The 15,915-nt window shown below is 43.6% G+C and overlaps 1 protein-coding gene across 1 annotated transcript in view; it reads left to right on the top strand.

Annotated features, from left to right (window-relative positions):
• LOC146860055 (uncharacterized) overlaps positions 1 to 15,915 on the top strand; it is a 141,014-nt gene that overhangs the window by 94,781 nt on the left and 30,318 nt on the right. Inside the window, exons 16-18 of the mRNA XM_085643830.1 lie at positions 3,812 to 3,873; positions 6,785 to 6,942; positions 14,013 to 14,977. Of these exons, the coding sequence (XP_085499956.1) occupies positions 3,812 to 3,873; positions 6,785 to 6,942; positions 14,013 to 14,977 (1,185 nt within the window). The remainder of the gene's footprint in view (positions 1 to 3,811; positions 3,874 to 6,784; positions 6,943 to 14,012; positions 14,978 to 15,915) is intronic.

The raw sequence follows: 15,915 nt of genomic DNA, 5'->3' as shown, positions 1-15,915 counted from the left end.
AGAAGGCATTTAGGAGTCCTAAAGTTAGGAGTCCTAACTTTACTACAACTAAATTGAGAAAAATCCTAATTTTAAGACTTTCGGTATTCACAGAAGGCATTTAGGAGTCCTAAAGTTAGGAGTCCTAACTATACTACTACTAAACTGAGAAAAATCCTAATTTTAAGGCTTTCGGTATTCACAGAAGGCATTTAGGAGTCCTAAAGTTAGGACTCCTAACTTCTGTGAATACCGAAATGAGTAAGTGCCTTCTGTGAATACCAAAATGAGTAAGTGCCTTCTGTGAATACCAAAATGGTAGTAAGTTTAGGATTTTGTCTTAAGTTAGTTCTGTGAATCGGGCCCCACGTGTCTCTCCGGCTCTTAATCATCAGAAAATTCAGAATCCTGATCATCAGTCAACTGGGCTGAAGTACGCTTAGCCTTACGTTTGAAGGACAAGGCTTAGTGACTGCTGCATCACTCATTGCCTGGACTTCCAAGGCAGTCAGGGAAACAGAAGCCCCAGCCAAGGCACCACCAGAACCCCTTGCTGGCACATCCTGTCAAAAACCACCCTCCTCTTCAGAAGCAGGGGACTGTGACCTTCATCTCTTCGGAGTTCTCCTCTCCATAGCTAGTAACACAAGAAACCACATCATAAAACACCCCTAAATAAATAGGAACAAAAAAGACACCATTGTAGTAAAATTCCCTCCAAAATATTTTAACCTGTAAAAAGATTTAATAGACTGCCAAGCCAGTCTTAAGCTAAATGCAAATACATTAACCAATAGGTAAATACCTTATACAGTAGAAAAATAATGTAACATTCAGACTGCTGTAAGAACCCCCCAGATTAGCTTAGGCTGCCACGCTACCTTAGTTGGTATCCGATCAGCCATTGTCCAAGGAGTCTTTGTCTCCCTGGCAAAGAAGACACGGTCCCCTGCAGGCCGCAGGAAGGCTCAGCAGACCTTTGTACGGCCAAGAGGAGAATCCAATGCACTAGTATGCTGCATCACAGGGAGACGGGAAACAATTGCTTCCCCTCCTTCTCCCCTGACTCACCGCATAAATTATGCCCGCTCCCTCAGCAAATAGGCATGCATCTCCAGGCGTGAGTAGGCACCTCACCGAAGCCATGAGATAGGCCCGTGCATCCCTAGGCCCACCAGCACTGCGCGGCGATAAAGGATCCGCATAGAAATGCTGGAGCACACGCACAGGAAAGGAGGGCGGGAAGGGATTTTATAAGTTGGTAGAAAGTTGTGAAGGGAGGTACAGGGACCTCAATCTGGGATTCATCACGGTGAGAGGGAGGAAGAGGTAATGTAGAAATACTAACTCTTAAGTCACCAGCAGATTTTAATTGTAGCACCAAATTAACCAGTGGATCCTGGCGACTAGTCTTAAGTGCCAGGCACACAAGGTTAACAAGCATTGGCACAGCCAATAGGTCTCACATATGCAAGAGTGATTGGTTTTTGCCAATGCCTTTTTGCTAGGTTGTAAACAAATAGTCTCGAAGACCTAAAACATAAACCTGTTAATGTACCAGCTTGCAAGGGCTACATTCATTGACTCTGCCAAAGCTTGTCTTCTATATTGATGGATGTAAACCTGGATTTATAATGGAATTAGCATGTCCTCAAGTATCTACCTGCAAAAAAAACATACCCACTCTCGTACGGAATGAGGAAATTTGAGAGCTGTGATGAGAATAAGCTGCGGCCATTGGCAAGACCAAGTTTTAAAACAGCTTAACTAATTATGTAGACTGTCTTTACCCATTACAAGAATTAGCCTACAAATCGTTGAATCTTCCATCTGTTACATGAATTAACAAGACAGGCTGAAAGTGACACTGGTCAGCTGACATTCTGTGCGCAAATCATCAGTCAAGGATATTATAACAACATGCAATATATGTCTTTCTGCCCACAACCTTTCTGAGCTTGCAACTCCATTCATTAACACATCCTAGAGAAAATGTTTGTTGGTGATTTTAGGTTTTAAGTGTTCCTGAATATATTGAGGGGTAGAGCTGGCTATTCTTGTCTCCTGATTAAGAGCCTGCGTTTCTGTGCAAATCACCCGGTGTCCCAGTGGCTGAAAGTGTACATGGCGTGTACATTAGTCAGGCTATCATAGGACCATCACTACCTCTCGGGTAAAGAAAAAAGAAGAAACGGGGATGACAGGATGAAGAGAAGAAACAGATATGAGGGCGGGTAGAGGGAGATTGTTGGGGGGATGGGAGGTCCAATAACATGAAACGGGGGTGAGGGGAGTGATCTAACAATGGGGAGAAGACCGTTTGGAGGGAAAAGAGAATGAACTGGGATATGGGAGTACCTGAAAACACAAGAACTCATGTGGAGTGCTTGAAAACAAAGAAAAAAGTAGCTCCAAAAATGGGAGCAGTGGAAGGACCCACGTTCTTAGTCCTTGCTCCAGGGGATGAACAAACTGAAGAGATGATATGACGCACTTGTGCAGTGCCAAATTTAAAAAACACAAATGGGAGCCACGCTTAAGCTTAACAATGGTAAGCTTTAGGCTGGCTGTAAGGTTAACATCCATGATGAAGCAAATCAACAATGCCGAACAATAGCGATTTAGAAAAATGTGACTAAAGATCAAGGACATCAGAAATGTTCCAACCACAGCCAGCTCACTCTACACAGTCTCCACATATCATCATCATAGAAGTTAACAGCTATGTTTGATTGTTGAATTATAAATTGCATCTGATTTTGCCTCAATTTAATATCGAATTGTATAATCAGGTACTGACATGGATGTACACGGCCGAGAGCGGTTGAATATTTTTCTTATATCTGTTGGTGCACCAGGGGATGGTCTTGCTAATAGTTGCTACATATGTACCACAACAAGAGTTTAATCTGTGTCCAATCACTTTCTACATGGACTTAATGCCTATCACAGTTTGCAAATGTCCCGGCAATACCTGCCGCCCCCTTTATTGCACCTGTAATCATTATTTGTTCCCTGTCTCACCCGAGCCTTCTCACCTACATGTCTCATCTTTTCTTTCCCCCTTCCTTCCCCGTTCCTTACCTTCTTATTCAATTGTAATCTGTCTGTTTGACAAAATGCTAATAAAAATATATAAACAATAAAACAGTTAGCAGTAACAAGGTAGCCTACTGAGAAGTCGAATCTAGGTTGTGAGCAGAAATTCACTCCCTGACAGCCCACTACAGTGTCAGTGGTCTGTATGGTGTCTTTTGCATTAGTTGACACTCTTGCCTACTGCAGCCCCCTTTTTTAGTACCATGACATGCGGTTAGTGATAGGTAAAGTTATTTGATTTACAGCTTCATGCCCCATACAAAAAGATTGTTACAGAACATGTCCAGTTTGCCTGACTATGAGAACTGTACATTGTTAGCCTCACTGCTGAGTATGCTGTTGTTTCTTGTTATGCAATGAAGAAACATCTGTGATACAGATGCCCCTATCAGATGGAGCACAGGATTTCTCCCAGTTTAGCTCTGCCTAGAAACATAATTTCAAATGCAACAAGACTATTGAACCTAAACTATCGAAAATACTTCACAGACATTCAGCTTAAATTTAGTGGCAAGAAAATAAGTACTTATAACCCATTAATGGGCAAGCGGTGCGCCCTGCCTTAAAACTGCCCTGTGTCTTAAACTGACATGAAAATATGGTCAGGTTCATTCAAAACATTCCTTCTGTGACTTGAACTATAAGCAGATCTACTAATGAAAGTTTCACTTTGAAATGTGAAGAATGTTCTTTGGATGGAGATATGTGACAATGGTTTGTTTTTCTTCCACAGCTAACACCATTATACAAATCCCGGTATCCCAACTGCACAGGAGTGAGAGTGACTGGCTTTAGGTATGAATTTTGCATTTGACAGACATTTATTTTAATCAGAATTCGGAGATATTTTACCAGTGTTGAAGATTGGGTGCCGAGAACAGAAACTAAAGCAGGAATATATATGCTTGTTAAGTTATGAAGGGGTTCTGGGTGTTTCAAAGACTGCTTACCCTAGCCTTTCCAGTAACCAGGTGGCTTCAAAAGAAAATCTAATGTGCATAGCAAGAGGAGAATATTCAGATTTGTATAGGCTTCTCAAATGCAAAGTGATTAGTGGTTCTCTGCTACTGAAAAGGTAAGTATTTCCAAATGAATAAGACCAGCACTGAGAAGGCCCTTCCACCCACACACATCTCTTCCAGCGGGCTCGGTCAGCAAACAGCGGGCATCGGCTACACTGTGTGCACCGGTTTGTCTTTGAAGCCGAATGCATGATACCCATTACCCCAAAGGTGATCCTGACTAACACTGGCAGCCACTGCAGGTTACACAGCACAGCAGCAAGAAGAGATTATTTATATGCACCTGACAGCAGTCAAAACATTCAGAATAATTTGAAAGCAGGCACGAGATTGCTTAGACATTCAAGGTATAAGGAAGTACCATACTCTAAGAGAGACCTGACTAATGCTGACACAGCCCGAACCCTCTTGGAAGGGGAAGCAGTTACACAGTGGAGATTGGAGTTGTTTTAAATTAAAATAGCTTATTCAAACAAGAGTCCGCTTCGGAGAAATTGAAAGACTAAAGAAAGAAATCAGATGTTTCTGGCTATTTCCACTAGGTCATGGCAAACCGCGCATAAAGAGAGCCAAAAGGCTTTGTTTTCCAAATGGTCAGTTACCTCATTTCCAGCCATATTACCTCTGTCTCGTCAGAGTTTAGCTTCAGTCGGATGCCCTCCGTCCACTCTGTGTCCTCCACCACGCACTGCCGAAAGTTTTGTTGCACCATCTCCAGCTACCAATCCACCAGGAACATGATCTGCGCATAAGATTAAATATAAAATCGGAGGCCTGAAGACCAAATAAAATGAGGCAGATGCTCAACATATAAATTAAATCGGCTGCAAAACAGTAGATACATTTGGGGATCCAATAAGTAGATTTTCTGGGTTGCACGTGCAAGGATGCAACCTTACTCTTTGAACTCTGTTTCACAGGAATGCCCGAACCACCCCAGGAGAGTGCTGGTTATGTCAATAGCCTAAAGAGGATCAATAAAAATGTTAAGGATGACAATATCAACTGCCTCGGACAAATTCAATAGGATACACACATTTACGCTTTGCTATTTTAACACATCCTAAGGTCATCCATTGAAGAAACCAACATGGAACAGTGTTTATATTTGAAGGAAAACATGCTTTGTTACCCTCCACTAAAACATTAGATTTCAGGCCAGATCTAGCAGCCTTAAGTTTTTGAGTTTCATGAATTTTGGCTAGTGACGGGAAAAATATAGGACACAACAGGGTGTGTCATTCAGGTTAGCAGAGGATGTTTATCACTGGTGGTCACTGTTACGGCTTGAAAGGTAGCCTTTATAAGTCTAGATGATAGGGAAGCTTTTGGAATTAATGTGAGACTAACAAATAACGGCAGGGTCCTTGCAGGACAGGGTTCCAGAAATAATCTAAATTTCAGCGCTAAGAGTTCCGTATGGATGAGATCTTCATTTACAGGATACAAATAGGTCCAAGAAAACCTAGAATAATGTAGATTGAAACCTCATTCGATGCAGTATGATAGTTCTTAAACATAAAAAAATGTTTACTTGGACTATTTCTTAAATGTCAATGTGCTCAGAGAATTCCTGATTGTAACTTGACGGAAGCTCAACCTGATGTAATTTGAAGACTAATCTATAGTCATGCTCAAGGGTAGTATTGGACTCTCCAACCACGTTCAGGCATTTTCATTCCTGATTTCAGTGCAGCTAACTTGGAAGGAAACCATTGTGATAATAGAGCTCACATTCTTGTTTTCATGTTTTCAAGTGATAGTTTGTTCTAAATCTGAAGTGAACCAGGTTGTAACATTTGAGCTTGTCACAGAAGAACCAGCAACACAAGGAGCTTCTTCTAGTCGGGACCTCACTTTTCCACCTCGCGGTTAGCGCAATTCCTGCCTAATGTTGCTATGCAGGATTTAGCTTTTGGTTCACCTGAGATACGCAGTCCTCTAAAAGAAAGTAGGCCATGGCCCAGCCAAAGTACAGGGAGTGCAACATTGATTTCATTAAAAGGTAACTTCCTGACCCATGAAGGAATCGATGGCCCAAGTAGCTTGGTCTACCTTGTCCTCTTTACTTCAACCATCGCCCCTAAAGATGACAGCCGGTGGGAATATTTCCTGAAGTCAACCTTTAGAGGAAGAACTAGACACAAGAGAGTTCCCGAAGCTGAGCCTTGGAAGGGATCTTTTGAAAACCTCATTTGGGATGCACACCTTAAGATTATGCCTAAAGCAGCTTAAAAAGAAAAAACACAAAACACAGATTTGCATGCATACAAGACAAGAAGGTTTGTTCTCCTTGTACCATTCCTCATTTCTGTTTCTTGTGATCTGCATTTTGTTAACTCTCACATACAATTATGATAAATATGTACGATGATCCAACCACTCGGAACACCCCCGCTTGATGACATCACTAGACTATGATATCACCAGCTTACTGCCCCCGCTTAGTCAAATCCTAACTTGGTCGATTTTGTCACATCCTGTTCTATTTTCCTAAATTAGTCTCTTATTGTGTGTTTAAAGAGAATGTGTGCACTACTGTGCAAAATCAGTTTATTGCCAATTACTTCTGACATAGAAAGTGTTGCGATGTTTCCCTTTCGCTCGTTGAGGAAACACTGTAAATGCATAGGACTGAACTGAAGCACATGTAAAGTAACCCACTCTGGTCATATTTATTCCAGGAAAGGTTCTGTGATTGCCGATGCAGAGGTTATTTTTAACAGTACGTCATCAGTCCCTACTGCACAGGATATCGTCACTGTGCTCAATACTTCCTTGAGCAGTAACAGCAGTGCCCTGGGAGGATATAAAGTGGACCCCACAAGCATCCAGTCCAACAGTGAGTGACTCGTCTTCACCATCCACTGATACCACTAATATTGGGGTGGGAAGCGATGGACAAGAAGGGTATGGTGCTTCATTTGAAAGATTTATTTCTGTTTGACGAAGGATACCTGGGATCACTTTGGACTATAACCACAGATTCAGGGTTTGAGTGTAATGTCAGACTATCTGGCTTATTTGCGCTTTCCCTAGAATCGTTCATGTTTACCTTGCATGTCTTTGCTTACTTATCGGTACGCTTCTGTTCGAGGTATGGGAAACAATCACTTTTCTGAGGATGGGGCCATTGAGAGCATCTTTACAAGCAGGTTATGGCACCTAAATTATACCACATGATCAGACTATAGCATTGCAAATGCTTTGCTTACCATTAAAACATTCACCAGCTTGCACTATACTTCCCATCACGCAGGGCATTGCTCAGTTGGCTGCAAACCTCAGGGTACAACCAATCCGACCTTGTTTTCAAGAAAGCTTCATTTTTATGGTAGAGTCCATAAAATGTATGTTTTTTGCCACATTTTGAGCATATCTATAAAGAAGAATCTTTTTCAGATTTCTGAGTGAGGGTCAAGGTGGAGAGAAGGGGCATGTCAGGATATTGGGGCGTATTCCCAGAACTAATCTGAGATAAAATCATAAACTTACTACTTTTGGTATTCACAGAAGGCATTTAGTAGTGGTAAAGTTAGGACTCCTAACTTTACTACTACTAAACTCAAAGCCCTCCCCTCCAGTGTATGGTCAAAGTGGGGACCTTTCCTGGCTTGGCAATTGGGCCATTCGAGCTCAACAGGAAACAGGCGAGGGCACAAATGGGTATTAAAGTCTCCCATAACTATGTACGAAGGGGTCTTTGCCCCTATTGTTGTGGGATGCTCTTGTCTTAATCGTGAGTCTAATTCCCTGAGGATGGGGTTATTCTGTGTTGTAGACATTGAGCATAGTTAGCTTAAACCCATTCGATCTGAGTCCCAGTGACTGAATATGTTGGGAAGACCCAGTGGTATTTGTCCAAACACCTTGCACCCTCAAGTCTACATATATGGACAACCCACCTCTGGCCCTACCTGAACTAGATTTCGTGGCAGGGATACAAAAACATTTACAGCCTAAAATGTGAAAGGGACTATTGTCGGTAATCCATGTCTCCTGCAAACTAATTATCTGGAACTGCCCCATATATTCTCTCCATTCCAGATTGTTAAATTTGCTTGCCAAACCAGCCGTGTTCCATGAAATAAATCTCAGGCCTCTCTTTACTAATAATTCACGGTCCCTAACTATAAGGCCTCTACTACTTTATAGTGTATTAAGGCATCCTTCTAAGGGTGGTGTGTGCCTCCTTACCGTCCCCCTATCCTGTGTAGTGTCTCCCACTTGACCCCTTCCACATAAGTTGTTTTGAGGTCTAAAATCATTACTTATTACCGGGTGTGCTATGGTCTCTGGCACCCCCGACACCTGCAAGTCCCTTGGTGTTCCTGTCTTTTCTATAGGGCGACTCTCTATAAATGATGTATCCTGTAGTGGTATTCTCTGTGCACCTCTTGCTACCTCCCAGTTATGTGGTATTCCCTCATTTCTAAGCTGTCCCTCTATTGTAAGAGGGGGTGTTAGTCAGTCATTATCCTCTAGGGCCACCAGTGGACTAAACCTATTTCTCCAGCTAGGGTGTCCTCCATCCCTAAACCCCATCCACCCTCCCGATTGGTTCAAATCCCTCCTGTGAGTTACCTGGAGGCCCTCCCTTCGGTCATCCGTGTACTTCAAGAACCCCTGTGCTCTGGGCTGTCTTGGATAAAAATAGCTTAAGGGCAAAGGTCTTATATTGCTTGCAGAGTTCGTTGATTCTTCATTCAGAATATGTGTCACAACGTTCCTGTCCCTAAAATTGGCGACAATGCAATTCCCGTCTATGTCTTTTCTCCTACTACCAAGCCAATTTACTCTTCTCACCAGTAAAATTTCACCATCTATGTCCCTTGGCAATGGTTTGTTTTGGTTCAACCAGTGTATGATCTTATTTTTCAGTTCCTGGTGTGATTCTTTCTGCTCTCCCCTTAGTTCTGGGACCTCTGTGAAAATTACTACCAGGGGGCAAAATTCAGGGGGTAACTTGATAGTAGGTAATATAGTAGCTGGTGGGGTTTTAAATATACTCTCGGGCTGATTCACTGCTTTAATATTCTATGTTATATTCTGTGGGACTGTTTGAATGGGCCTTAACATTGGGGTACTTTGTACTTCCAATCTATTATGTGGATCCTTTTCATGTGGTAATGTAACCTTAACCTGATGCCCGAGTGAGCCCCTGGTGTAGTTGTAACTTGTCCCTCATTGGGCCTACATGGGCACCCATTCTTTTCCGGGACTGGGTTAGAGTCAATTATATTTATAGAGTTGGGCAATTCTGATGGTGGGCCCCTTGCCCTATCCCTACACTTTATTTCATTCATTATTTTATCTAATCTGCTAGCGAGTGGTTTTATTTGGCTTGTAATGAACATTTCCAGGTGTGTTTGCAATTCTGTTACTATGTGAGACATCCAGACTGGTGGTACAGTGTGTTGTGGTAGCTGTTCTTTACTCCCCTCCGCCACTTGCCTACCCTTTCTATCAAGCAGGGTATCTGTTCTAGGTTTCTTGGCTTTTGGTCATGTTATACACGGTTTCCATTTCCTACCTCTCGGGGCTGACTTCACTAAAATGTGACCGCTCTCACCCCCCCCCCCCCCTGTTCTTGTTGTGCACACGGGATTTCGGGCTCACTAGTTTCTTGTGAGCAGGGAGATGAGGTGTCTACTAGTTCTATCAGTGGTTCCTGGGTTAGTTTAGGGAGTTCCATGAGTGGAGTCAGGGATAGACGCCTCTCCGTTCGTTCGATTTCGAATGATACTGCCCCAATCGCTTCCTGTAGCATTCGATCAATGGCAGTAGGCTGAACAATTGGGGGAGGAAGTGTGCCTATCTCCTGCATGTGCCTATGTAGCACAGGGTTTTTTTTGATTTGGTTTTAGTTGAGCGAGTTACCACTTTGCCCACCATTCTGCCTACAGGTGAACCTAGTGCCCCCCACCCAGAACAAATACAAAAGACAATATATATGTTTTGCTGCCACAACTATGTCCCCTCGCCCTCTGTAGTCTAACCACTCTGCGGTATTTTATTGTTATACCCCACCCCGCCCCGACTTGCGTTTGTGTAGTCCCGAAGTCACTGTCAGTATATCCTCTCCTTGATCAGCAGTAAGATCCCGATCCTAACTCCTGTGTTCCAGCCAAAAGGGAGATGGCCCAGCCCAGCCTTGGACAGCCCCGGACTGCCACAGACTGCCCGCCCTTTGCCCGGGCTTCGCTCAGCGCCGCCCGCGCGCGTCCGCGACGCGGAGGGAGCAGCTGTTATTTGAGCGCCTCCGGGCGCACTCGGCAGGAAGTGGGCGGTGCAGGTCGCCGCTTTGCAAGCTGGGAGCTGTAGTCTCCCCTCACGGCGGCCGTGCAGAGTGACAAGCAGCGGCGGCGGAGAGACCAACAGCGTCAGGCCCCCAGCGGTGAAGGTATCCTCAGGGTAAAGGAGCGTGTCGGACCAGACACAGGCAGCGTTCAAATGAGGCCCCTGCTCCACCGAGGGAGCAGCTGTTATTTGAGCGCCTCTAGGCGCACTCGGCAGGAAGTGGGCGGTGCAGGTCGCCGCTTTGCAAGCTGGGAGCTGTAGTCTCCCCTCACGGCGGCCGTGCAGAGTGACAAGCAGCGGCGGCGGAGAGACCAACAGCGTCAGTCCCCAGCAGTGAAGGTATCCTCAGGGTAAAGGAGCGTGTCAGACCAGACACAGGCAGCGTTCAAATGAGGCCCCCGCTCCACCGAGGGAGCAGCTGTTATTTGAGCGCCTCCGGGCGCACTCGGCAGGAAGTGGGCGGTGCAGATCGCCGCTTTGCAAGCTGGGAGCTGTAGTCTCCCCTCACGGCGGCCGTGCAGAGTGACAAGCAGCGGCGGCGGAGAGACCAACAGCGTCAGGCCCCCAGCCGTGAAGGTATCCTCAGGGTAAAGGAGCGTGTCGGACCAGACACAGGCAGCGTTCAAATGAGGTAATTACTCAACATCTGCCCATTCTTGATGTGATTCAAAGTAATTTGGAGAACTCTGAATTCTCCCACTTCCAGGAACCTATTTTCCCTCCGATCTTTGCAGCATTAAGAAGAAAGAAACTTCCAAAGTTGAGGTACCACACCCGTATAAATCCCTGTAGAAATGGTATTTATTTCACTACTGAATATGAACTCAATTGTCGGCTTGCAGGTTGTTTTCAAGACATTCCCTGTTAACGTGATTTACAACTAGAAACCACCCTTAGTACAACAAATTAACATATCCTGTCTGATGGTAGAGTGAATTATGACTACATGTAGAAGAATTGAAACCTTTGAAATTCTCGTTACCATAAGAAACTAACTGGGAGAAGTTTTGACAGCAGATTAACAAGTAAGGTTTCGGACTGTAAGAGATAGAAGTGTAGCAACAAACAGAAGAGGACATTGGCAGGGTTGCAGGTCAAGGATGATGAAGTACAGGAACTTGAACAGACCATGAAGTGTAGGAAACAGTGACAGACGATTCCTGGACCATGCATCTGCAGGAATGTGCAGGGAAGGACTGGCAGCTGGAATGGGTTGTGAGCCGCCTTAAAATCTAGAGTACCTAGAGCCTATCACTGCCTATGTATGACATCCTTGAGTCTTTTACTAGAAACAGGCAGAAGCAGGCTGTACTTCCTTGGCCAAGGAAACAGTAAACATCAAACTGGCACAGAGACAGGGAGACACAAGCACAGACAAATTGTCATGTGAAACTAGCAGACATGTCTGCAGGAATAAACTGACAGAGCCGAGCTGGCACTCTAAACTTAAAAGCAGCTACAACAAAATGACAGCTTATAAACTCTCGCCATTGCTAACTATAAAGTAAGCACAGTAAAAGAGAGCGGGGTGTTTGGCAGGGATTTAAGCTACAAAAATAGCATGTGGATCAAGAATAGAGGCACAAAACAGAGCTAGACAAAGCACAAGAAGCAATACAAGGGTTTGTGAGGAGTTCAGGCGAAGGTAGTGTGTACAGAGGTGAACCGCAGCTTGTGGCACATGAGAAGCCACCACTGCCTAGATATACTAAATCCATCACCTGCTTGAGAATCTTGGTTGCATGGCAAATACTGTCTAAGGATTTATTTTTTCAATGTGTGTATTGAAACATATCAGCATGTGCAGGTCTCGTACCAAGGCTAAACACTGGTTATCAAGTCCCAATAGTCCCTAGATAGTACCCAAGGAAGTGGCAGTGTGCGCTCCAGTGCAGATATTCTGCTCACAAGATCACATGGATTCTTCTTCATGTTCTGTTTGACCAACATGCCAAATATGCTTTTGGTTAGTTTATTATCCTGCCTTCCAGTGAGATTAATGATGTTTACTAAGTTGCTGTAATCAGGACACCACTCATCCCTACACCAGGCAGGAAACCATATATTCTAGAAACCTAAGTCAAGTGGACAGGTGTCTGGGTATCTGAAAACACTCTCTTCTACCAAGTGCCCCCCTTAAGACAGCCAGCAGACTGAAAAGAAGTAGTATTCCCAAGCACAAATGAGCTGCTTTCATTTCTATAGATCAGGCAAGGGATCCATTAATCAGGCCTCTAACATCATACCTGACAACCCATAGAATACCCAGCCTTTGTTCCACAATAACATTCCATGCAAAGAACAGCTCCTAAAGGAACATAGAACATAACACGTCTTCCTTCCTAAAGAAAAAACAAGAACTAATGGTGTCTCCAGGAAACAATGAACCTGTGAATACACATGGACAAATACTTTGTGGATTGAAGAATGATGGGTCTTCACACCTCCTTTAACCATTCACGGCTTCTTATAATTCTTATTTTGCACCTTTCCTTCCTGTCAACACTTGGCTCGTTCATCTTCTCTGTACAACCCTTCCCTTTGCGCAGTGTCTGCCCTCTGGTGCTCCATTCCTCACCATTATCCAAAATGACAGTGTTCCCGAAGACGTGTTTAATCCTCTTGGGATCAGAAATAATCGACTTTCCACTCTTCCAGGCTTGACAGGAACAAAATCACCCACACAGAATTTTTGCCTTGGACCACGCATCTCATCATTGTCTATAGCTTTGTAAGCGCCCGCTTATAAATTACTCTCTATGGCAATCAAATGACCCATTACCAGTGGCTGAAATCCTTCAACACATCAGTACAAAAGATGGCTCTGCAACTCCAAAACACCTTTCTCAATTCCTCTTTCCACTTCAAACCTCCTTTCCTCGGAGTGGGTCTGCGACTGTTGATGTAGAGTTTGATTTTCACAACCCCTCGTCGGTCCCTGTCTCGCAGGATATCATCAATACTCTCAATGCTTCCGTGGGTAATAACAGTAGTGTCTTGCGAAAGTTTGAAGTGGGCGGCTCAAGCATCCAGTCCAATCGTGAGTCTTTTAGATCCACTAATACCGGGTTCTAAAGCTGCAGACAAAAGGGGTGAAACACTCACAAATGTACCTCAAATTGAATTTAATTGACGGTCAGGTAATTTATTTCAAAGTGCTGTATGGTGATGGCCACCTTCCAGGGCAGCATCTAGAAGAGCAGGATTAATATTTAATTTCAAGACGTTTGGCTATCTAACACACTTAACAAGCAAAAAGTGATGGGAGGAATGCTATAAGCATGCGAAACTATTTGCAGGTGTTCTGGAAAGCATTCCAACCAATCTTTTGTGACCTCTTTGCCACTGTTTGTAAATATGTACTGACCCCGCACATCATGGCATCAGTCCATCCTCACCTAACAGGTGAGGGCCAACCACAAAAAGGGAAAACTAGCACCTCAGACTCGTTTTGGCCTTGCTAGGCTTCATTAGCACTCTCCTCTGGGTCAGTCACACCACCATCTTTTTTTCTCTTTTCGTTTCTCTCTCTAGACCTTACTATCTTAACAGGTTTTCCTATAAGTGCATGTGTGTGTGTACCTTTGGTCAGACAATCTTTCTCTCTCCAAGGTACCATCCCTCCAACGTCATCAACCAACTCACCACCGTCAACAAATGGAGTGTCCTCGACTTCTGGAACTCAGCCTGTGTCAGTGACATCATCAGCAACTACAAACAACGCATCACAAACTATAGCTAGTACAACCAATACGTCACTTACAAACACTGCATCTCCAGCTAGTACAACCAATACATCACTTACAAACTCTGCATCTCCAGCTAGTACAACCAATACATCACTTACAAACTCTGCATCTCCAGCTAGTACAACCAATACATCACTTACAAACACTGCATCTCCAGCTAGTACAACCAATACATCACTTACAAACTCTGCATCTCCAGCTAGTACAACCAATACATCACTTACAAACTCTGCATCTCCAGCTAGTACAACCAATACATCACTTACAAACACTGCATCTCCAGCTAGTACAACCAATACATCACTTACAAACACTGCATCTCCAGCTAGTACAACCAATACATCACTTACAAACTCTGCATCTCCAGCTAGTACAACCAATACATCACTTACAAACTCTGCATCTCCAGCTAGTACAACCAATACATCACTTACAAACACTGCATCTCCAGCTAGTACAACCAATACATCACTTACAAACTCTGCATCTCCAGCTAGTACAAACAATTCATTATTTACAAACACTGCATCTCCAGCTAGTACGGCTAACACAACACTAACAGTTACTTCATCTCCAGCGAGTACGACTAATTCATCATCATCTTCCACTTCTGGAACTCAGGCCTCAATGTTGACAGCAGGAAATGCTTCCAGCACTGCGACAGCCCTAACAAACCCAGGGCCAACCTCTTCCAATGCAACTGGGACTGCTGCTCCTGCTTCGAATCTACCTTTGTCCTTTAGAATTACAAGTGAAAACTACACGGACAATTTGACTAATCCCAACTCCACAGAGTTCATTAATTTGAAGAGCAGTCTTGAAGCTCTGGTAAGTACTGATCTATTTTCAAACTGGTTAGCCATATAAAATGTGTCTTACGTGTAAATGGGCTCATGTCATTCACTGAAAGTAAGGGATGTCTGTAGTACATACATGTTATGATAGAGCACAGAAATAAGTGAATATAGTGAACTTTCATTTGTTAGTCTTGCAAAAGCAGCAGAAAATGTTGAATTGTTTGCCATGCTAAAACCATCACATTGCTGGCAGCGATTTCCATCAACGTTACCTCCCATTTCACATTTTCTATATTGTGTACTTGATGAAGACGTTTCAGCACTTTGTAAAAATATAAATAGATATAAATTGTGAAATGTGAACCAACCTATATCTAATACGGCAGAATAAGTACATTAATTGAGATTCCCTTCACGAATCCCTCTGAGACGGTACTTCTCTGCTTGCGTTTCACAAAGGCTTGAAGACATGGCTATATTAGGTTGGCAATCTGGTTTCTTGTTATGCTTAGTGACGGGAAACCCTTTTTGGGTATCTGCACGCTTTATAAGATTATAAAATAAATAAATAAATTCATAATAAAAGATTATGTCACCATGCAAGTACCCACGTCCGAGTTTGGTTTGGGTGGTAATGGAAAGACTTCCGATTTATAAAGGTTTAACAGCTTCTTACAGAATACAATGATTTCTGTCAATGCTCTGACCTAAATAGCCTGTCAGAATCGTGGTATCAATTGGGTGTTAGAGTTGAATTGGGAAAAAGATGGGACATGTGACTTTTTGTAAATCTATGAAACTCAAAATGTAGAAGTGCACATTCTGTAGACAGCAGTCAGCATTCACTGTTGGGGAACCATGAGCGCCCATTTCACACCGTAGTCAGCTTATGAGGCAATGGCTGCACTTTCACCTGGAATGCACTGTACACACGACCGGCGCAGAAACAATAAAGCACTTAATAGAGAG

Source organism: Triturus cristatus, chromosome 3_1, assembly GCF_964204655.1.
Source record: "Triturus cristatus chromosome 3_1, aTriCri1.1, whole genome shotgun sequence".
NCBI classification, from domain to species: Eukaryota; Metazoa; Chordata; class Amphibia; order Caudata; family Salamandridae; genus Triturus; species Triturus cristatus.
Note: the sequence above shows the minus strand (reverse complement) of the source record. Positions and strands in the feature narration are given on the sequence as shown.